Here is a 22,752-nt window from a genome sequence, read left to right as displayed (position 1 = left end):
AAAAAAAAAAAAAAAAAAAAAAAAAAAAAAAAAAAAAAAAAAAAAAAAAAAAAAAAAGAAAAGAAAAGAGAAGAGAAGAGAAGAAAAAAGAAATTGTAGAAGAGAAGGGAAATGGAATAGAAGAAGAGAGAAACGAGAACAAGAATGAGAAGGAAAAGCAAAAGACGTGTAAAAGGAAGACGAAATGCAAGAAGCTGCGACAACCTCAGCGTTTCTGCTTGATGTTGTCGAATATCGCCTGTCCCCAATGCAATATGCAACCAAGACAAAGAACCATCTATGCTTCAGTGGCGTTGGACTTTTTGCGGTGGAAAAGACTGCGCGTTCGTGATTTGCTGCGTCCCTTTTTGTCCGGAGTGTGTGCATGGCGGCCCCGGCCTCGGGACCGCGTATCTGACCCATCATCTGACATGTACTTTTCTTTATAGATCCTGCGTTCAGTCAGTATCAGATGACAACGCAAAGCCTTGGCGTCGAACTTACCAGCTGTTGCCAACCATGCTCATTCCCTTAGCTTCGGCCTCACGGTAGAACTTGGCCGCCTTCTTCATGTCCTTCTTGCAGCCAATTCCTTCAGCATAACAGTAGCCTGCTTCGGCGAGTGCATCAACGTCTCCCCATCGGCCGGCGGTTTCAAAACAACGCAAGGCGAGGGCTTTGTCTTGTTCGACTCCCCATCCGTTCAGATGGCTTACGCCGAGCTCGTAAACGCTCAAAGCAAACTGGGCGCGGTATTGCTTCTGCAGTTCCTTCGATTTGGCTGACACGTTCGGGTCGGAGTCGGCAGATAGCTCTAGGCCGACAGAGTCCATGGCCTTGCGCAACCAACGCACACCCTCCTGCTGATTCGGCCGCATGCCCCAGCCATGTCGACAGGCTAGGGCGTAGAGCAGCATTGCAACAGGGTGGTCTTGCTTTGCCGCAACTCGTAGATGATAAGTGGACTCGTTTAATGAGCCCTTTTCGTGGAGCTGAATGCCCTTTGCAACGTGCTCCTCTGCCGTTATCGCGGCAGAAGGAACAGCCGTTTTCGCGGTCTGCGGACGTAGTGTAGACGCAGAGTCTGCAGAAGACGTCGTTTCTGAGACGTCATCATTTCTAGGCGCCTCGGAACTCCGTGCTCGAGGGGAAACATTCTCGGGTTCAGACTTATCAGGTAATGGTGTAGTATTAGCTGATGATCTGGAAACCACCGGCGTCAGGAGTTTATCATCCGTCGCCGGAGCCTCATATACCGATCTTGCTTTTTGCGGAGCGGGCGACTCTTGACAAGTTGATGAGGGGGAAGGTGTTCTGGCAGATTCTCGCGGCTCAGCGGTCTTCGGTCGCTGCTCAGGACTCTCAAACAGCGGTTCCTGCCATTCAAAATGGGGCGTCTGCAGGCCAGAGAAAACGACCGAATCCCTTGGCACTCCGCGTCCGCGCGGAAGGGTATATTTAGTATATATGTACGACGAGACTGCTGACGAAGGCTCATCACTGGGCGTAGTGGGCATGTCCGAAGGCCCTGGCACAACAATCGGGCCAGGCTTATTGCTGCGGTTCATCACGCCTTGGGTGTCGGCAGACGATTGTTCTGACACCCCAAGTCCAATAGGTGCAGAAAGACTCGTGCTGGATCTGCTCATAGGTCGTGAGAAATTGAAAGACGGCCGGGGAAGATGGCTGGAATTCGAGGCTTCGGAGCTTATGGATGGTGATCGAGGATGTGAACGGACCGTTGAAGGCATAGGAGAATGCGGCATCGACATCGCGCTGGCGGAAGACAGTTTGCGCGAAGTCGAGAAAGTTGAGCCAGCGTTCGAACTGTAGTCATCGTCCGAGCTTTCTGGTTGGAGGCGAGGACTGCTCGACGGCCGAAGCATAGGCGAAGCCGGGGGGGCTAGGCCGCGATTGATATTCAACCGGGAAGAAACAGAGTCGGTTGAAGAAGCCTTGCTCAGACCAGGGGGTGCAACACCCGTAGGAGACGCAGCATAAAACCGGCGCGGCGCTTCCGTAGAAGCTTGAATCTGAACGTCCTCCTCCGGTGATTCAGCTCGCACCGCATCGAATTTGAAACATTCGTTATCAACCGCTGGGGAATGGGATTCGTTCTTCGGTGTCTCATCCTCGTCGCCTGAATAGCTTTGCTCACTTGCGAGATGGGATACACCGCTTAGCCGAGGGTGTTCTGACTGAGGACGGAATCGAGGTTCTTCTGGTTCAGGACGAGCTCTCTGGGTTGGTTGTCTCGCGAGCCCTCCTTCAGGCCTCTGGGCATCGTTAGACGACTGGGATCGAAAATAGCCGGGTCGAGGCCGGGACAATGATCGTGCAACGCTGGAAGGGGGCAGGCGACTCATGCGTCGATCCCTTCGCGCCGAGTCTTCCAGCTGGCGGGCCAGAAGCCGACCTTGAAATGCGAACGCATCTAGCGGGGATAGCGCCGGAGGGATTTCTCCATCGAAATGTTCGACGCGCGGCGAAGCGGCGCCGCTCCGGAACTTTTCATTAGAAGGCGAACGGGCTCCGAACTGCGGCCGGTAGGCCATTGTGGTACTGGGTCACCTTCGACTCGCACAGGGAGCGGACGTTCTCGCGGGCTTCCAGGGCGGAATATTTATCCAGGCGTAGAGAACAATAAACTCATTCAACCGGGATCGTAACGGGTCGGCGAATCAACGCGAGCGCATGAAGAGCAAGAGCCAACAGTCGCAATGGTTGCAGCTTGAATGGTCTGAATATTGGTGAGTGGCAGGCGTTGGTGGTATTTTAAGCTGAAAAGGGGGGGGTGTGAAGAAAAGAAGAAGCGAAAGAACAACAAAAGATCAAAGGAGGGCGGAATTACTGAAGGAGTGACAGCCCAAGGAGAAAGAGACGGCAAAGTTGGTCACCAATGTCGGACAGTAGGTCAGGATCGGGTTGCAAGTTGAAGTGGTTGTAGTAAGGAGTGACAAGGCCGCAGTCCTTCTGTACAAGACTACAAGTGGGCGGGCGATTAGATAGGAGATGCTGGATTCTGGGCCAGGACCAGCATCGCGCAGTGCCTGTGGAGAAATGGCAGTGGCAAGTGGAAGGGAGAGATGAGCATCCAGAAGATTGTGTAGATGTGACAGTCTTGACAGACGACGGCAGAAGAACAATGGAACCAGGATGGAATTTTGGCGCGCTCCTGGTGACGATTGACGATCGCCAACTTGACGGACAAAGGCGGGCTGATTATGTGGAGGAGTACCGCAATGTATTCCTTGCCAAGAAAACGAATAGTGCGATATTAGTACAGATAAATCTCTGCATGAAAATGTATTTTATTTGTAATTAAAACTTAATTACAGATACAAAATCGTATTGTAACTGAGAGACCGTCGCAGAAGAATCTCGTTTGTTCAGTCAGGGGCTGGCATTAATATAAAGGCAAATAAATCGAGCAATAACGGTACTAATGGAAGCGCATTCGTCGCTGTCAGGTTCCATGACTTCGCTCCTCCTATGCTTTCTACTAGTCATGAGCTGACTTCAGCCGACTCGTAACAATCAAGGGAGGGGAGTGCAGAGTAGCCGAGTTGCTTCACAATTCTAGACTAAACGATGGACATTGGGCTGTGACAAGCTACCACTCAGATCGCCAGGAGACGAAAACCTCCTGAGCATGAAACCGTCGGACCACGGGCGACTCGAAAGTGGTTCAGTCCAAAACTCCTGGTCGGTGGGGAACGAAATGGGAGCAGAACCTATTTTTATTTTTCTGAAAGTTGGAATTGCTCCCAGCCGGACCCAGATTGATTGCAATAGCTGACACATGAGACAGCCTGGATGTCATCAGGGTATGTGAACGAGGCACGGAGAAAGTGATCTGTGCAACCCCTCATCATAGTCTGTCCAAGCATGTTGATGAATGGTCTGAACCGCCCACTATTGGCATTTTGCTTTATGATATGACGTGACAGCAAAGGAGATTCTTCGTTATTGTGATAATCTCCTGCTTGCCGAAACTGTTTTAGAAGCCGGACGCCTAGATAGACCTACTCCACCAATCTTATGGAGAATTGTCTCAGTTAGGGCATCAATGCTACAAACTTACGTTTTCTCGCTGAGAGGCCATGGTCTACAGTTCATGCAGACTGCGGGCTCCTGAGTCGACCGATGTATACGAAGTGTTGGGTCTACTTCGAAACTTCCCGTGCACCGCTGCTGCGATCATGTCGGTCTGAGAATCGATTATACTTTGCCATGTATCCGTTAAGGCTACTACTAGCAGATGGCTAGCAGATCATTCTTAGATCTTGTGGAAGCTTTGGAAGGGGCGTAGAATCTCAGCTGTAGATCGGCCTAGGCGAGCCATTCCTTTTCAAGAGAGGAGAGATGCTTATATTCACATATTGAATGTACTCTCAAGCACAGTCTGATTATAGTCGCGATTAGCCAAAAATTCTCTACTGGTCAACTTTTTCCCAACCAGTCTCGCTGCCACTCCCGCTGGCGCTCTCGACAGGAGATGCGTGGCCTTTTCGCAGGCCTAACATCCAACCCACTAATCCAGGGGGCGTCCACTGTCCGATCCAATGATAAGTCCGCGCGCCCCTTCCAGCGTATCTGACAGGCTTCTTTGCTGTCCGCTGTCCAAAAATATTCTTAGATGTGGGTTCCAAGGCATCAAGCAGTGCATTATGAAGCGCCCTAGCGGGCGATCCGCGTATGTAACCAGGTCCAGCCGAGGCTACCGGTTTTTGTTCAATGCTGTTGAGATATTGTGGTCCGTAAAGTGCCCGCTGTTGAACGCTCCAAGTGAGGACTTCGGTTCCTGCGATATGGCTATTGGGGGCCCGGTACTGTGGCCCAAGGTCGATATTCCCAAGTTTCAACTCCACCAAGTCAACATTGTGATGCTGCAAAAGACTTAATTCTCTTCGCAGGGATGTCGCAAAGCCTGACAGAGCGCGGACTGTGGCCACTTCAGGTCCAGCAAAAGGCGCTGAGAGGGATGAAGAGATGGACGGGTATACAAGGATGATGGTGCTGTTAGTGTTGCGCAGGGTAAGAAGCGGTAGAAAGAGCTGGGTGGTTAAGATAGGCGAGAGAAGGCGTGTATTAATAGTATCAACCCACGATGATGGTGGAATCGTAGCAACTGGTCCTGCTACGAACTTTGGCGAAGGGACTAGTATAAGTCCGCTCAGCTGGCAGACATGCGGTGGCACTCCAGCCATGGGGGCGTGCGGTTGAGTAATCAGACTGTGGATCTCATTCAAGGAAGAGTGTATCTCCGATGGCGATGACGGGAGCTGCAGAGGTTAGTATTCGATTGGTCTTCTGACTGAAGAGAAGCATGCGACTTACTGTTGTCAAATCTAGCCACAAAGGCCTTATGTCAGGTCGATTCTCTGCCCGGACAAGGTGTTCTTCTTCTGCAGACGACACAGTGATATAGACGATATACCCGCGGCGATCCAAATCCGCCGCTATTGACCTAGTCATCGGCTCATGCGGCGACCCAGCAACAACTATAGCAGTGGTCAGCCTCGAGCGCAGGTGCAGATAGTTCCCAAAAATCCCGCGGCTTACCTATTATCTCCTTCCGGGCACCATTAGCAGATCGCTTTGCCTTCCGTCGCTTGGTCCTCAACTTTTTATCACCGAGATACAGGACACCAGTCGTGCCCACGAACGCTAGGATAGCGGCGCTCCATGCCCGGTTCTGTATAACCCAGTTGTGCACGCGATCATATAGTGATTGCGGCCGCGATGAGATATGACGAACTATTGGTGATGGCCTGACACTTGGAGGCAGCCATGATTGATGCGAAAGCGTATCTCGAACTGCGTCCGCAACGTGGTCGACGTGTCGGTCAATGGCCTCGGCCACAGAGTTCGCATATCTTCTTACGTCATGGGGAACGGACGCAAGCTGGACGAATATACAGTCGTTAGACCTGAGCTATAGCGCAATAGGGATAATGGAGGTACGCACGTAGTCGAAGAAAAACTGATCGTCACTAGTCATTTCGACAGATCGCTAAGGTTGAGTGGGAAGTTGTCTGAAGAACAAAATTCTAGATCCCGATAAGACGACGATGCCTCAAACCCGATCGCTCTTTCCCGGAAAGTCATCACATGACTCTGCTTTGTACATGCGGGCCCAGGCTTCATGCAGTCTTGGGAGCACAGTACATGCGTATGATAATGCTTTTACTATATGATGGGCAATATAGAAGCCCTTTTTTCTATCTAAGCTCTCTTAGTAATTTTGAACTGGTCTTGTTTCGGGACAAAGCTACAGCAGAGTGTTGCCAAGGTCTGAACTATCTATATATTTTAGAGCGCGCCACTCTGTCATTAAAATCCAAATTCTTCGTCTACGGCCACCACTAATACCTACTACTTTAATATACCTCAGAAATACCACGCTTTACATTCAACAAGGAATATATAAAACAAAAAGGACGGAATCCTATGAAAGTGAGAGACAGAAGCCGGTGCCTCAGGCCGCTTGAGAGTCACGTGCTTAGCGGCAACCGTGTGCTGATGGAAGCCTGGAATCATTAATAATTATCGCCGTCTCGAAAAAACACATTTTGGTCAATTTACACCTGTAGCGCTTTCTGGTAGCTTCTTGGGCCTCCGGCGTTGCTTACTTCTTCGCGTACTCTGGACGATAACTCCAGTTGTGGCTTTGGCACAGCATCACCGAGAGATGAACACCTCGTAGCTTCACAAGTGAGGCGTGGGGTCTTTGGACGGTATTTCTCGTTCCCTCAGTATTACATTCGGTTACTGGTTTAGTTGTCGGACCGGTTCCTCCAGACTTCATTATGCGTGAACTAGACCCGCTAGTGGGAGTGTACCAGCACGATAGGCATCGACCAAGGGAGTCGGAGGCCCTTTTAATCCTTCGAAAGATAGCTTCTTTGGTAAAACCGATTATGCGCCGACGGTCATGGAGAGTTGGAACACTCTGCGAGTTCTATCCACAGCAGCGGAACCTTCTTGGCCTTAATGTCAACGCTGGGGAGAAGATCTGTCTGCGCCTCCGACATGCCGGGGACCAGAGTCAGTTTCTACCGCTTGACCAGGTAGTAGACACCATGCTACACGAGTGAGTAGATTGAACTTCTCTAGGTCGCATATCTGCCATGCTAACCTTGCAGATTGTGCCATATCGTACACGGCCCACACAACCAACAGTTCCATGCCCTCTGGAACCAACTACGTGATGAACATACAGAACTCACCATGAAAGGCTACACCGGCGAAGGCTTTCTATCACATGGAAGGCGTTTGGGCGGAGCAAAGGTACCTATTGATGAGGCTCGTAGGAGAGCCAGAGCTGCTGCAGAGCAGAGGCGAGCTCTCTACGCCGGATCAGGCCAGCGAGTGGGAGGGACAGGTCCAGCGCGAGGTGCTGATATGCGAAAGGTCATAGCCGATGCAGCTCAAAGACGCATAGAAGTGACTCAGGGTTGCGCCTCTGGAGCCGACAACTCCACCGAGCTCGCGGAGGAAGCTTCCAGGAATGGCTTCCGAACAAAGGCCGAGGAAGATGATGCAAACGAACAAGCGATCATGCAGGTCTATATTGATTTAATTGAGGAAGAAGAAAGGGAGAAGTACGGACCATCGTATATCCCCCCAAGTCAGGATAACCCAGCAGGATCTCGAACAACTCTCACGCCTCCGCCGGTACCTGAACAGAGCAAGCCAAGCCTGCCGGTTAGTGGACAGGACCCTGCCAGCCTTACAACGGATGACAGCTTGTATGCCGACCCCTGGACTTGTCCGGTTTGCACGCTGGAAAACCCATCCAACTTTCTATGTTGCGATGCATGTGCATCTGAACGTCCTCGGCCTGTCATTTCCCGGTCGGTTTCTGGGCCCCCCAGCACGGCGAGGTCCAGCTCCACAACTGCGCCCAGTAGAAATAAAGGCATTATCAATCGCACAGTCGGGCAGAGGTCTTTCAAAAATCGCAGAAGCGCTGTTGAATCCCTTTCCACCCTTGAGAAAAATGCTCAGAAAAAGCCGCTGGGTTGGTTATGCAGTTCATGCGGTAGTTTCATGGAATCAGAGTGGTGGACTTGTTCAAATTGCGGCAGGATGAAAGAAACTTCATGAGTTAGGATACGGCATTGCGCCAAGTGTGAGTATTGTCAGTTCTTAGGGCTCATGTTCAGTTCTGGCATTTGGGCCGTACACTCTATGATTTACGAATTCACTTGAACATAATTTGCATCTTAGTAGTGTACAAAGAGCATATAATACTATTAATTTGCTCAATACATTATTATAGCAATCTGGATAGTAAACCAACAGCACCATAGCAATTGGGGTGATTATATTACCTATGTTAACAGCCTCACCTCTGTCGCTTACTCAGCAGATTAAGCGACCTAAGTTAACTTAAGCTCCCGAGCTATGTCATTCAAATTTCTTTCACAACATCTCCTCAACTGCACTGCACTTTCAATCCCAACTCACGACTCGGGAAAACCAAAAAAAAGCCTGAGCAAACAATTGAGCCTATTAATTGAAGTTATTAGGTATGCCTACCCTTATAGCATCAAGGAAATTGAATCAACCCAACAAACCCGCCTCAGCGCAATCCACGAAACGCCAAAATGATGAGAACACTGTTCAAGAACCGATATTTTTAGGAAGAGCCGGAAGAGGTATGGCAGGGGACTTGAATAATAGAAGCTCCTACCGTCGGTGCTTATAATGGTTCTACTGAATGGTGTTTCGCTTGGATTGCGCTTGGGATTCTGGTGGCTTGTTGGGTTGCTTAGTTGCTTGGTTGCCAGTAGTCCCTTCGCTTTTCTTACGATTGTTTTGGGTTGAATCATGGTGCTAACGCCGTTCAATATGAATATAGGCTCTATCGTGCGTGTACATTGTAGGTTCCGTAGCTCCATGGCTTGGTAGATACGTGTTCGTTACTAGGTAGAATATACGTCGATTCAAACTCATGGATTGTTCTCATTATAACTCCAGGATATATAACTTTTCTGTAGCCCCAGTCCTAAATACTTCTAGATGAAACGCCAGGCACATGCATTACAGATTTCCGTCAAATGTACAAGAGTAGAAAAGACCTCCCCTCGCGCATCAAGCGATGCTGGAAAAGACACGCTTCTTACCAGTTCCCGTTGTTCGCTGCTCTTCCTCCCAAGCCTGCTCATCAATGTAATCCTTTGTACCATGAGCTTTAACCTGCTCGCCAACGAACTGCAATGCAGAGAGATTGAAGCCCATTTCGTCCTTTTGGCGCGTAAGCACCCGACGGAGCGATGAGCGAATACTGTCAAGCATGGGCCGCATCAGCTTGCTGGCAACGATCTGGCGGTGATGCGTTTTAAGCATGAAGAACAGCACGCGGCATGTAAGAGGAACATTCCACTCCCTGCTAGCCCAAATATTTAAGAAGGTGAATAGGGCAGGGATTTTCGAGAAGGGGAGGACAAGAAGGGCGTCCTGCAGGGCGGCGGGGGGGATCTTTTGCACGACGTTGAGCAGGTGTTGCTCGGCGGAGATGTTGTTAAGGGCCATGTACAGTGGGTTGCGGGCGGGAGGGGCGGCGTTCGGGTTCTTCGCCTTTATGGCGCGCCACTCGCGCATGACTTCGAGATCCTCCATTCCCAGATCGAGCGCTTCCATGATCTTCTCTCCGGCCATGAGGGTGTCGGTTGTCTGTTTCCCGGCATCCACGGCTTCGGCCCTTTCGCCGTCCGCGCCGCCTTCTTCTTCTTCAAGGGAGGCTGCGAGGTTGTTGTCGTAAATCTCTTCGAGCTCCTTTTCTCGTTCTTCTTCAAGGAAGAGTGGCTCATCGGTTTGTTGCCATGTGCGGATACTCTTGTCGTGACTGGCGGTGACAATGAATTCGCCGGTGTGGCTGATTGCCATCGCCCAGATCTCGCCATGGTGGCCAGACAGCTTCTGGATGTGTTCGAATTTATCGCCGTCCCAGTACTTGATGACGCGGTCTTTGCTGACGCTGAAGAAGTTGTGACCGTTGCCTTCGTTGTTGCTGGGCACGAAAGCCACGGCCATAATGCTGTCTTCGTGCGCGAGGAATGACTTATGACAGTCACCAAAGTCTAGACCCCACAGACGAACTGTCTTGTCAGCTGAACATGTGACGATAAGTTTGCTGTCCCAAGAGATATCCATGTTTAGAACGGGTAGTTTGTGGCCATAGAGGTTCAAGAAAAGCTTCAGCGAGTCGTTGAAAAACACTTTGACGGTATTGTCTAGAAGCGCAACTGCCAGCAGGCGAGCATCGGGTGAGAACCGGACACTCAGAATATCATCTGAGACCTTCAGTGTCCTCGTGTGAACCAACTTCAACCGCGGTGTTGTCCGTTTGGTACCAGGAATCTCTTCTTGCACGACCTGGAAATTCCAGAACTTCGCGGACTTATCTGCGCTGCCACTGACTAACGATTTGCCGTCGGGATGCACCTGCAAAGACCATACGGGCCCCTCGTGTGCTTTGATCGTATCTAATAATGTTGACGAGGCAATGTCGAAGATTTCCAGCTCCCCGTCCTTGTTGCCAACCACGACAATCTTGTCGCCCGGAAGGAAAGCCGAACATAGTGCATAACCACATTCTAGAGTCCGCAGGCAGTTCTGTGTCCGAACATTCCAGACCTTGAGACTCCCGTTGGAGGCAGAAGCCAGCATTCGGTCATCCGAACTCAAGGCGACGGATCTAATATCTGTGCGATGGCCTGGTATATCGATAGCCAGCGTTCGGTTGTACTCCACATCACCCTCGCTCTTGCTCTTCTTATTCAACGTGGTCACGCTGTAGGCTTCCAACTGGTTGTTCGTAGTAGCAGCAAGGAGCTGAATCTTTCCGCTCGATTTGGCCCTAATCCAATCGAAAGACCTTACCTTACCGCCCGTCCTGACGATCGTGTGAGACACGAAGACTTCAGTAACAGGCGCGGTGGAAACATCGTCCTCCGCCTTATCGTTCTCGGTCTTCTCTGCGGACTCGCCCGTTTCTGCCGCACGCTGAGCTTCCTTCTCCTTTCTTCGCTTGCGCTTCCTTGCCAGACTTTTTTGGACTTCGATCTCAGAACGGATGCGCCAAATTTCTACCGCCTTTTCTGAGCCATGGAATGCCACATAGTCTGCTCGCGGGTGAAAGCTGATTCCGGTCGTTCGATCCTTTCCATTGCGGTAGAATGATCCCCTATCAGCCAGGATCTTGCGATTCTCCGAACCGGCTTTCTCTTTGGAGATTTCAATCATCGCACCCTCATCGATGGACCAGGCCTTCAGCTCGCCATCATTTCCGCCCGTTATACAGCCGCTCTGATCTGGGGCAAGACCCAGGCTCCAGCATTCCCCGTTTGACTGTGCAATATGGGTTTCAATACAATGTTGTGATGCCAAATCCCAAACCTTGATCAATGCGTCCTTTCCGGTCGTGATCAGGAAACCGGCATGTTCGCTCAATCCAGCTTCATTCAACAGCTCGGGTGATGGGACGAGGAAATGAAGAGAGGTGATTTGGTCTGTGTGCCCGCGCAGTTTAAACAAACCGACTTCTGAAATTAGATCCCAAAGAATGATATCGGTATCCCGCGAGCCACTTGCAAGACGAACTCCCGCACTGTCGAACGCTAGTTGGGTAATAGCGGATTTGTGGCCATTGAAAGAGATCATCACTGTCTCGGTCCTTGAATCCCATAATCGAATGCTGCCATCTTCGTAGCTAAATCAGAGAAAAAAGTGATGTCAGTATTGCTCCGAATCCAGCTGCACTTGGTGAGCCCTTACCCAACGGCGAAAATATCCTCGTCGGTCTTGCTCTGGGTAATGACAGTGACTTGCGCCCTGCACGCAGAATCTTTCCATCTCCCCAGCAATTCGCCCTTCTTTATATCCCAGCACAAAACCTCCTCTCCTGCGCCAACTACACCACGCCCAGCGCCTGTTTGACGTGAAATCCCGGCGATTGCATCGTCCCGCACCCAGATCGCATTGGACGATGTGGAGGTGATAACCCCGAAAGTTTTCGAGTGCTCAAATTTTCTGAGGAACTTAAGGTCAGCTAATATACCTTGCATTTAAGAAACAACCAACTCCAGAACTCACAGATATGATTTCACCATGGTGAATCGCCAGTGCTTTGAGAAAAAATCTGGAGCACTGCTATCGATAGGTGCGGGAAAGCGGCCATAAATTATTACGGCGCGCGACAGCGACCAGATCTGCCACTCCCCACCGCCTCGTTGTGCACTCCGAGCTGGCGGACCAACCACCAAGAAACGTCACTCCATCTATTAGGCAGGAGAGAGGAGAAGGAACTCAGACTTAAATTTACAACTGATTGCTGTGACAGTAACAATGCTTCTGTTGGACTATGAGAATGTTCTTATCCGGTCACTCCTGACGGAGCGGTTCTCTGGGTGTGTTCCTCCCCGCGTTTACTTCCCCTCGTTCTATACACATGTTCCTGAGCTGACAGCTCGCTGCTTCAGAGCCCCGCCGGTGTCCATCGACCAGATCGTCTCGGATTTCGACGGTGTCACATTCCATTTATCAACCCCGGAGGTCAAAACAAAGATTCTCATCTCTATCAATGTGAAATGTTTCCGAGAACTGGTTCAATATGGTGCCCAGCAGGTCCTGGAAAGGGAATACGGCCCCTACATTGTCGCCCCCGAGCCGGGTTACGACTTTTCCGTCTTGATCGACTTGGAGAACCTTCCGGATGACCAAACAGCGCGAGAGGACCTCATCACACGACTAGCTTTGCTGAAGCGCAACGCAATGGCCGCTCCGTTCGAGAAGGCGTTCGATGAGTTCGCGCAGCTGGCGGAGGAAGCTTCAAAGTACACTTCGGAGGCAGCGCCAGCGGGCGTTGCGGAGGGAGGCGAAGTCATGGCGATCCATTATCGGGAAGAAGAGGCAATTTATATTAAAGCTAGTCATGATCGAGTGACTGTGATCTTCAGCACGGTCTTCAGAGAGGAGACAGACCGTATTTTCGGCAAGGTCTTCCTACAAGAGTTCGTCGATGCCCGACGACGTGTAGCGACCTTGCAAAATGCGCCTCAAGTCCTTTTCCGCAACGACCCTCCGCTGGAACTGGCTGGCGTCCCTGGTCTACAGGACGCTGGTGACGGAAAGATCAGTTACATCACATTTGGTATGAGCTCTCTCAACGTTTCCAGTTGTCCCGATGACTGACTGAAGACAGTTCTTTTCCCTCGTCATCTGACACCGCAGCGACGTCAAGAAAATATCTCACACATCCAGACCTTCCGCGACTATTTCCACTACCACATCAAAGCATCTAAGGTGAAATACCTGCTCTTACATTAAATAACAGCTTGCTGATGGTCGTAAAGGCATACATCCACACCCGAATGCGCAAGCGAACTGCCGACTTCCTCCAGGGTACGTTTTGGTTCAATTTTAGTCGCCTGTGTTTCAACTAACCAAAGATAGTCCTCAACCGAGCAAGACCTGAGAACGAGGAGCGAGAAAGGAAGACAGCGAGCGGACGCACTTTCAGAGTCCAGGGATAGGAATGGACTGGAGACATTGCCTGTGTTCAATTGTACATTGCAGCCTGAAGCACAGAACGGGGTATTGTGACAATCCGATAGACGATGGGCTATTTCAAAGATTGCAAGCTGCAATAATATTGCGGTTCTAATACATGCTCTTTCTGAAATAAGTGTAGATCCTGATCGACCAAGGCTATGTTGCGACGAAATGGTCGACGGTCCACTAGGAAAAGGGTGGAGAGCAGTCAACCAGATCGACGACATTCTGCGATAAGGATAAATAGAGTCTGGCCCCTTTACCTTGATATGCTGGACAATGCGTCTTTCAGAAGATGTCTAGCTCTGGCTGGTCGTGACAATAGCACCCTTGCCCATAACGTTGGATACAATAGTTCCCCCGCTTACCGAGCGTTTCCTTTCTTTGTGCTCCAATCCGCCTAATACTAATTTTCCTCGGCCCTTTCCCCGGAGCTTATCAGGTTATCATTGCAGTCCAGTCCCAGTTCAAAGAACGTGGCCCAACCTTTGTCTTAAGTATGCGTCCGATAGACCAATCAACATGCGTGACCGATGTGACAGGTTGTTGGCTATAGCCTAAAGGGACAGGCAGCCTCAAACCAAATATCGTATGCATGCGGAAGAACAAAGACCGGGCTGGATTTTAGCTGGCTAGGGGATGGGTATAGCCCCGCAAAAAAGCAAACTCGCCTTGAATTTCAGCCATACAACTGAATTGTTGGCTTGCCCCCTGGCACGCTGCTGACATATCTTGATCCTTCGCTAGCTCACTTCTCTTACATTCGCAAAAATCTCGGAGTCTCAACGGTGGGGATAAGTGTCTTGCTTCCTGTGACTTGACAAATTGACCGACAGCGAGATTAGCAGAATCTTCTATTGGACGGCCTGGCCCAGCGCAATGGTTCAGAGTGGCACGGTTCCCGCATCGCTACGCACAGTCTACACCTCCTTGAAAGACGGCGACATTGAATCCCGGTCTAAGCGATGGCTCTCACAGTTCTCTTCTGCGCTTTAGCAGGTCTCGGCGATTCTGGATAGTCCAAGTATCTCTGACCAAACCAAGGACTCAGAATGTGAGATCTCTGAGAGAACTGTGCGCAAAGATCCCTTGATGTCCGGCGTGCTATGAGCCTCGCCAGTTTAACAGTAAAATTACTATTCGGTCTGCGCCGCCAACAGGAGCCCATCCTGGAGCATCTTGACTTGGTTACTGATGCGGTTGCCAATTGCTTAGTCTGCTGCAGCCTGCATAATTGCTTTTAAATGTCACGCTCGCTCATCGACCGCGTCCTGCCACCGGCCCTAGCCAGAAAAATAAGACTAACCATCTAGGTCACATCAAGCTGGATGTGACTCGAGTCACGCTACGTAGCAAATGTCGCATTCATGTCCATGTTCATATGGGTTATACCTTGCAGGCTGCCTGCCCTAACGCATCCGCGGACTACTCAAAGGTCTAGACTGCTACGAGGGACACGATAGGCCACACTTTGTTGCTGATCCTATATGCTATTGACTCACCCAGGTCCCATGGTCTTCCAATGACGGTGTTGGGCGAAAGCCATGAATCCTTCCAACTTTGGCGTATGGTCTGGAAGGCTTTTTTTGCTTTTGCACCCACATAAATAAGGCCCTTCCGGGCCCGTGGGTCTGGTAAACTAGCTGACGGGTTCATCACTCGCTCGTGGATCATCATCGCAGCCAAGAATGAGACCTGTCAAACCCTAGAGCTTCTGTTCCTGTCATCCGAAACCTCAACAGTATCACGATCTACAAACATTTCCTGAAGCTGACGAGGCATCTACCGGTGTCTCTCACTCTCCGATTCCTTTTTTTTTCTAAATTTTTGTTTGTTGACTTGTTAGTATTGCACCGTCGTACGCCCCGTCCAGTCCGTCGGCCTTGCCCTAATCGACCTCTAAGTATATAAAGTCGGCACCCGGAATCGAGCAACTTCTCATATCCGTTTCACCTATGATCATCCTGTTGCTTACGCCACCATAACCTCTCTTGCGCCCTCCAACGGCTTCGTACGACAGCTAGAGGCATCTCTCGTGTGACGTTGCTCTATCTCTACACGGACCCAAAAGTCCTTGCCCTTTGGTTAGGGCTCGGCTGCTCGGCTGCTCGGCGTACCTGGCCGGGAAATCACCGCCATATCAATTGCAACTCCGATAGGGACATAAAAGCTCGGCAAACCGACTTTAGAGATTATTCAGTCTACCTTCGAATGCCGGCGGTGCAAGTCCTCAATGACGGACTGGATTCGACTTTTACCCCCCGAAGTAGTTCTACAGATACTTTCAAATCTTTCCTTCAATGACCTGCTTGCATTCGGTGCAACCAGTCGCCTGAACAACGATTATCACATAGCTAGTCTTAGATGCTTAAGACTAGGCGTATTTGAGAAACGAGTGCATTCGATAATCTCTCTGCTTCAGGCGGGATGGGCTAGCCCTGAACAACTGGGCAGTACCTGGGTGGATAACGATATCGAGCACAACTATACGATCTCCATCGTCCAGCACCAAAGAAGGGCGATAAAACAATGGCCATTGCGCAGAGACCTTCGTCAGAATATCAACCCGAGCCAACAAATCCTGATGCAGCATGACAGACCTCAGACACAAGAACAAATGATCCGCCTACAAAACCAGATATTCGCCGGAGTCCTCCAGCGATACGGATGTTCGCTACGAAACCTCGAGTTCATGGCATATGATCTTAACCTAGAGGGCGCAACTGCGCTGGGGTCGTATTGCCAAAATACTCTCCGCTCACTCGCTCTAAGATTCGAGCACCCGCATATCAGAGATGGAGTGATGCGTCCAAGTATATGGCTGCATCCTGCCCCTGCTAATGAGGGATGGAACTCGTTGATTGGAGTTGGCAGAACCAAGAATATCGGGCTATTTAATCTTGAATGCTTGATCTTGGAGCGAGCAGGAATAACATCGTGGCAACTGATGATGCTCGTGAAGAGGAACCCTAGCTTGATGACCCTAAAGCTGAGGACTTGTCGGGGCGCGACACCTGAATTCCTCTACTGGCTCGGGGGTCTGAACAGCGACTTGGATGATTCCGAAACTCGGCTTGATGGTCCAGCGCCTGGCGCAAATCTTGAAGTTCTTGCGTTGGAGCATTGCCATCGACTACTGGAGCACCCCATTGACGAATGCAACCATCAGTCGGACGGGAAGCTGGACTCCGGTTTCGAATGGGTGAGGGGTCTGAGTAATCTTCGGGTGAGTTCACATTCGACTATTCTGTCCTTTCGTAGGCCGGTCATTGAAGTTGGTTATTGATGTTTGCTGCAGTCACTATCGTTTAGTGAAAGCACACATATCCCATCAAAGCTGATTGATCGAGCAAACAAGACCATCTGGAAGATTCCAGAGGTCATCCTGCCCTACGGCCCCTATGATGGAAACACACCCATTGCAGTGGATCCGAGGTGGGAGTGATCTCATGCTAGCAGTGATCTTGCTCAGAGGACTGCTGCCACGGATGGGACGAAATTCCACGTAGAACAAGATCAATATTAATAACCTGCATAGAGAAATAAGTCCATAGCGGTGCTGTTATTGGGCCTTGATGTCGTTCTTCCTAGCTGTCTCAAGTGTAATGTGTGCGTGGTGAGGAGGGCTATGTGAAATGCGCAGATTATTATTCACAACAAGTGAATTGCACAGGATCAAGAATCTTTCTTTCATGATTCCCGAAGTCGAGAGCCTTGGTTGGATTTAATGACTTCTGCATCCAGTTGGTGTTCTTGTGGATGCTCTACTAGTGGAAGGACTCACTGTGTTCAAAGTGCCTGCCACCCTTTCCGGTCACAACAAGGAGATTATTCTTCACTGCACTTGTCCTATTCACCAATTTGCAAACTCATTGTCCCTTCTGAGGTCTTGACAGCGCATTCAAGTGTTTATGAATCTCTCCTCTTGCTTTCCGTTTTACAGCGTCTCATATCCATTCGGTGAAGTCAGTCGAGCCAACTAAAGCTACCCGTTAACCAACATGGGCAGCAACAGATCCTACTCTCATTTCTGGGACCTCACCCTACGTAAATTCTTCCCTAAGCGCGAATCTCTTTCTGAAACGACAACGGGCTCTCGCTCTCAGTCGAGCTGGGGTGGCCCTGGGTCCTCCCCTACTGACGAACACACTGATGGATTTTATAAGTACTCACAAGAGGTTCTCGAGCAAGAGAAGCGCGATGGGTTTCGGTTGCGGTCATCGGACAGTACAGCAGGCTCATACGCGTCTGCAGTAAGTTGAGCGGAGCGAACATTGGGCTAATACCGCAATGGCTAACAAGTTAGCTTATGGGCCCGAGTGACCGTCCTCCGCTTCCCTACACAGTGAGCGCTCCAGATTGGAATATCTTCTCCCCGTACGTCAAATATCTGGATGAACTCGAGGATGACAGCGTCTGCGACTGGCTTGGCAGCGTCCTATCTGTATGGACTAGTGTATACGCAGTCTCAAAAGTCGTCGTGATGGCTTTCATGCATTATGGGGTTGAGGTAGGCAACCAGCTCAATACGCTCCCTTCAGACGCTGACGACGGGGTCCGGTTTATTAGTTGGATGACACCCCCGACGGCATCTTGGCTCACACGAAACGCGCCGAAGAACTGGTGGTCTCTAGTTCAATCATAGACCTGATCGACAACACAGAAAGCCTATACTATGCTGTATATGCAAGACTCATCATGGAGATTGCCGCCGCCGACCTCTGTGCCTCATTTACCTTAGAAGTTCGTCGACTGGCCACCAACAGCGCTTTCATCCTTCCTGAACCCAGCCAGCTATGCAAAATCCTCTTCAATTGCAAACAGGCTCTGGATGGATCTACCATTTGCGTCAACCTCAACAAGGAACTCGTCCGGCAACATCAGTTGGACTTTATTCGACGCACATCTGACAAAATTCAGGACGCGGGTTTCGTTCTGGACGATCTCATAGGGTACCGCCAACATGCTATGAAAATTGTCGGCGACAAGTCATCCGACTTTTGCCAGAAATGGGGTAAAGCATCCGTGCTGTACGAGATGCCGCCGGATGATGTCTTAGCCCTTCAGTCTGAGAAATATCTTTCTCTGAGTCCCAAGCCGGCGGTGCAGCAGGTAGTACCCTTGTTGAAACTTCCTTTCATCGATCCAGATACTATCCCTGCGTCTATCCGAGAACGCGACGTTATTATGGACAATCGTCAAGCCACTCTGGCGAAGCTGGAAGGCAAATGTGTTGGAGAAGCGCGTCGTACGGAGGGCCGGCGCCGCCTGATCGATCTCGTCCGAGAGAGGAAATGCATATGCCGTTCTGTATGCATTTGTGCTCATGACTGCACCCAAGACGTGGAGCGTCATTGCCCCTGTTCTGAGCGACTGCTGAGCTTGATGGTCGCAAAACGACGAAACAGCGTTGGTCCTCTTCCTTTTGGTCCCCGATGTAGTGCCCTTGCGAAAGCGATCTTCCATGGAATCGCATCTGTCCGGCCCGACGCTGATGACATAGAGCTTACAGCGGAGATTGATCGTGCAACCATGATCTTCATAGAAGAGGTTCGGAAGCAGCGGTCCGCCAACGTTTTCTCACACGGCGCTGGTGTCTGAACAGAGAAGACGATATCGTATTGCTGATAAGCCAGGTGATACCGTTGGAGGACGGTGGATCGGCACTGAGTTCTTGAAGAAAGCGTCATAGATTCGACAACCATGCTACGGGCGAGGTTGACCGAGTCAATGAGAAGGCTGTCGGTGTCCCATCTACGATCAAAAGTCCATTTACAAATATGTTCATAATCCCAGGTTGCTAAGGCTGGTCCCAAATTTCAGTACTTTTTGCTGATGAACTCTGGCGCAGTTCAAAGTGGAGAAAACGGTCTCTTGTCAGCTGTGCTAGTGAGCAGTGAGCACAGACTGGCAAGACACTAGATAAAAGCGCCGCCCGTAGTCCACAATCTACAGAGTAGAACACAGACTATCCAACAGAGATCGCATGCAGGCATTTTTAGCGACTATCACTGGCTCAATAAGCTGGGCGATGGGTCAGGCTAAAACAGCGTCATCTGTCAACCTTTTCTTCCAGAGAGCCGCCCTTCCGACAACGAACCTCCCCAAGGCTCTCCCGGATAAAGAATCAACCTCCCACCCTTCCCACCGTTAGCTTATCTCTAGCCACATATTGATTGTTGTGGAGAGTGCGCTTCGGGAAGAAAGAGCCTGTGCTATACTCGGAAACGAATAGACAACATCCTCTCTTGCGGGCATGGTGCCTAGGATTCCTGGGACTCCCTCCGCAGTATCGTCGTCCTCGTTGTTGCGTGCATCAGCGACCTCATCGCTCCCGATCGACCCACGGTGGAGCTGGGGTCTCAAGAAGACCCTGGTGCGGCGCTATCATCGCGCCGTTTGGCCGTCCTACGGAATCACCACCCCTGTTCCCGATCGCAGCCCGCATTTCCCCATACTCAAATCGCCATTCTACTTCCAGACGGGCTACGCGCTGTGTGCCAAAAGAACGTCCCGTCCTTTTCCACCGCCCTTTCTGTCTCCGCCATCTCACTCATTTTCCGATCCGCTGACGACACATTACCACAGCCAGGATAAGAGGCTGTCCGTCAAAGGGGAGCTGATTCGGGGGTTAAATAACGGTGATGACGCAGTCTTGGTTACCGAGAATTTCCTGGGGGTGAATGACGGAGTAGGCGCGTGGGCGACAAAACCGCGAGGTCATGCTGCGTATGTGCTATTGCTCATGACCCATATGTTGAGTTTATTCGCACTAATCACGTTGTACAGACTGTGGTCTAGGCTTATACTACATTTCTGGGCTCTGGAAGTCGAGCGGATACCCAGTCCAGATGCCGCTGTTGACCCGATTGCGTACCTGCAACGAGCCTACGAAGAGACGACACAAGCTACAACATCCCCGAGCGAATGGTTCGGTACGACGACGTCGGTAACCGCCCTCTTGCACAAAACGTTAGATGGCAGCGGCACGGAGAAGCCATTACTATACGTGACGAATATAGGGGACTGCAAGGTCTTGGTTATCCGGCCTAGCGAGAAAAAGGTCATTTTCCGAACAGAGGAACAATGGCACTGGTTTGACTGTCCGATGCAGCTGGGGACGAATAGCATGGACACGCCACAGAAAGACGCAGTGCTGTCGCTAGTCGACCTGGAGGAGGGCGATATAGTCCTCGCGGTCTCTGACGGAGTGCTAGATAATCTTTGGGAGCATGAGGTCCTATCCATCACGCTGGAGGGTCTCGAGAAATGGGAACATGGCCGATACAATGACAAGGAGCTCGAGTGGGCACCACCGGCAGTGCTGGCGGAAGAGCAAATGGTGTTCCTGGCGAGGGAGCTACTCAAGTCTGCGCTTGCGGTGGCTCAAGATCCGTTTGCTGAAAGTCCTTATATGGAAAAGGCGGTTGAAGAGGGCTTGGCTATTCAAGGTGGTGAGTCTGACTACATACTTGACTCATCAAAACCATCGTCTGACTATTTTCAATAGGAAAGATGGACGATATCAGTGTGGTTATTGGCATGTGCAGGAGGCGTATCGGCGAAGCAGAAACGAGCCATACGAGGTTGGCTGAGAATCAGCCGGTTGGTTGAATTTTGTTCAACATAACGTGATACGAATTCGAAGACATTGCATTGTTGGTATATGGAGGACGGCAACAATAATCAAGTATTGCATTTGCATGGTCTGGCGGTCTGGACATAATTGTTGGTACTGAGGAGCTTTATAACATTTTAATATAATTTACCAAAGCCTCGGGGCATCGTCCCTTTGCAAATTATTTCAAACTACGTCAATCTTTCAATCCGTACAGTTCTCTATATAGTGCGCACGGACCATACGATTTCAGGCTTGTCCCGCCCGGCAGAAAAAGAAGGAAGACAAAAAATTCCGATGGAGAACAAAGCTCAATCTAGCCATTAATCAACAAATTTACAAGAACAGCCAAGATGAGGGCAAAGCGCTCGAAGAAGTATCGCAAGCTTATGCACCAGTATGAGCTGGCTTTCGGCTTTCGCGAGCCGTACCAGGTTCTCGGTATGTGCCTTTCCCGCAGCGTCATGTAGCGAAGGAACAACTATTTCTAACATACAGTGTCATGTATATAGTCGATTCGAATCTGCTTCGCGCAGTACATTCATTCAAAATGGACTTAATACCTGCTCTGGAACGGACATTACAGGGCCAGGTCAAGCCATGTACGTTCTGCATTACTTACTTCCACATAGGATTGTGTGAACTGACATCTCCGGCAGTATTAACAAAATGTTCACTCGCATCGATAATGACCGGCCAGCCCACGAATCCACGAACGAACAATCCCATCCGTCCCGACTTCCTTCCCCCACCAACAACCCTCCCCCTCCGCCACTGTTCGCACAATGAAGACTCCACACCCATCGACGAAACAAGCTGTCTGCTCTCCCTCCTCTCGCCGCTCTCCGACGTCAAGCGGAACAAAGAACACTATATCCTCGCGACGGCCGACCCGCCAGCCCCAAAGTCTAATTCGGCTACGCAGCAAGAGACAGGGAAGAAGCGTAAGCGGGATGCCGATGATGGATTACAGGCGTTGAAACGTGCGCAGGCGCTTCGACGCGGTGCGCGCTCGATACCCGGTGTGCCGATTGTGTATGTTAAGCGGTCTGTGATGATATTAGAGCCGATGAGTGCGCCTTCTGAGGGCATTAGGGAGGGGGTTGAGGAGGATAAACTCCGGACAGGGTTGACTGATCAGAGTGTGCAGAAGAGTGGTGGTTCAGATGGTGGGGAGAAGAAGAAGAAGAAGAGGGAACTGAAGAAAGCGAAGGGGCCGAACCCGTTGAGTGTAAAGAAGCCGAAGAAGAGGGTTGAACAGAAGGCTACCACAAAGAGGGAACGGCCAGATGACGAGTCTGAGAAACGGGACTCTGAGAAAGCAGCAGAGGACGGAGAGGCTGCGCCGAAGCCAAAGAGGAGACGACGACACCATAAAGGCGCGAAGCAGGGCGACTCCGGTGGAGATGATACTGAGGCGATAGCTACCGCGCCTATTGAAGCGACGGACCAATAGTCGATGTGCCATATCAAAATAACATTTCTTCCTGTTTAACTTTTCGTTCGGTATGGCGTTGGTCGGGCAAAGCAGAATCAGTATCATATACAGCAAATAGTATCGTACATTCTTGATCCATGGCAATCATCAGCCG

At 50.5% G+C, this 22,752-nt stretch overlaps 7 protein-coding genes across 7 annotated transcripts; 4 read left to right on the top strand and 3 right to left on the bottom strand.

Annotated features, from left to right (window-relative positions):
- Positions 1-277: 277 nt before the first annotated feature.
- On the bottom strand, positions 278-3,195 carry BDW70DRAFT_166096 (uncharacterized protein; the record flags this gene model as incomplete). Its single annotated transcript, XM_073741900.1, has 2 exons — positions 484-3,195; positions 278-431 (listed from the first exon to the last, which is right to left on the bottom strand). The coding sequence occupies exons 1-2, from the start codon at positions 2,532-2,534 to the stop codon at positions 278-280; spliced, it is 2,205 nt and encodes a 734-aa protein (XP_073598358.1). The 5' UTR covers positions 2,535-3,195.
- Positions 3,196-4,328: 1,133 nt separating this feature from the next.
- On the bottom strand, positions 4,329-6,030 carry BDW70DRAFT_131973 (DUF1776 domain-containing protein). The gene is made up of 4 exons (XM_073736080.1): positions 5,951-6,030; positions 5,545-5,887; positions 5,320-5,483; positions 4,329-5,264 (listed from the first exon to the last, which is right to left on the bottom strand). Exons 1-4 carry the CDS (start codon positions 5,981-5,983, stop codon positions 4,416-4,418), a joined length of 1,389 nt encoding a protein of 462 aa, XP_073598357.1. The 5' UTR covers positions 5,984-6,030; the 3' UTR covers positions 4,329-4,415.
- Positions 6,031-6,444: 414 nt separating this feature from the next.
- On the top strand, positions 6,445-8,248 carry BDW70DRAFT_131972 (metalloendopeptidase WSS1). The gene is made up of 2 exons (XM_073736079.1): positions 6,445-7,075; positions 7,128-8,248. The coding sequence occupies exons 1-2, from the start codon at positions 6,792-6,794 to the stop codon at positions 8,089-8,091; spliced, it is 1,248 nt and encodes a 415-aa protein (XP_073598356.1). The 5' UTR covers positions 6,445-6,791; the 3' UTR covers positions 8,092-8,248.
- Positions 8,249-8,928: 680 nt separating this feature from the next.
- Positions 8,929-12,112, bottom strand: BDW70DRAFT_13877 (snoRNA-binding rRNA-processing protein DIP2). Its single transcript, XM_073737281.1, has 3 exons — positions 12,085-12,112; positions 11,767-12,021; positions 8,929-11,701 (listed from the first exon to the last, which is right to left on the bottom strand). The coding sequence occupies exons 1-3, from the start codon at positions 12,099-12,101 to the stop codon at positions 9,082-9,084; spliced, it is 2,892 nt and encodes a 963-aa protein (XP_073598355.1). The 5' UTR covers positions 12,102-12,112; the 3' UTR covers positions 8,929-9,081.
- An 89-nt stretch (positions 12,113-12,201) lies between these two features.
- On the top strand, positions 12,202-13,769 carry BDW70DRAFT_131968 (actin-related protein 2/3 complex subunit 2). Its single transcript, XM_073736078.1, has 5 exons — positions 12,202-12,398; positions 12,471-13,141; positions 13,193-13,293; positions 13,344-13,392; positions 13,444-13,769. The coding sequence occupies exons 1-5, from the start codon at positions 12,337-12,339 to the stop codon at positions 13,521-13,523; spliced, it is 963 nt and encodes a 320-aa protein (XP_073598354.1). The 5' UTR covers positions 12,202-12,336; the 3' UTR covers positions 13,524-13,769.
- A 1,728-nt stretch (positions 13,770-15,497) lies between these two features.
- Positions 15,498-17,265, top strand: BDW70DRAFT_13864 (F-box protein). Its single transcript, XM_073737258.1, has 2 exons — positions 15,498-16,768; positions 16,841-17,265. The coding sequence occupies exons 1-2, from the start codon at positions 15,776-15,778 to the stop codon at positions 16,985-16,987; spliced, it is 1,140 nt and encodes a 379-aa protein (XP_073598353.1). The 5' UTR covers positions 15,498-15,775; the 3' UTR covers positions 16,988-17,265.
- Positions 17,266-17,543: 278 nt separating this feature from the next.
- On the top strand, positions 17,544-22,616 carry BDW70DRAFT_148654 (uncharacterized protein; the record flags this gene model as incomplete). Its single annotated transcript, XM_073738899.1, has 9 exons — positions 17,544-17,795; positions 17,849-18,052; positions 18,112-19,116; positions 19,778-20,271; positions 20,332-20,996; positions 21,053-21,128; positions 21,504-21,601; positions 21,673-21,762; positions 21,820-22,616. 9 exons carry the CDS (start codon positions 17,544-17,546, stop codon positions 22,614-22,616), a joined length of 3,681 nt encoding a protein of 1,226 aa, XP_073598352.1.
- Positions 22,617-22,752: the final 136 nt, after the last annotated feature.

Source organism: Aspergillus foveolatus (genome assembly GCF_047715535.1).
Source record: "Aspergillus foveolatus strain CBS 279.81 unplaced genomic scaffold BDW70scaffold_11, whole genome shotgun sequence".
Lineage (NCBI taxonomy): Eukaryota > Fungi > Ascomycota > Eurotiomycetes > Eurotiales > Aspergillaceae > Aspergillus > Aspergillus foveolatus.
This window is presented reverse-complemented; position numbering and strand designations above follow the sequence as displayed.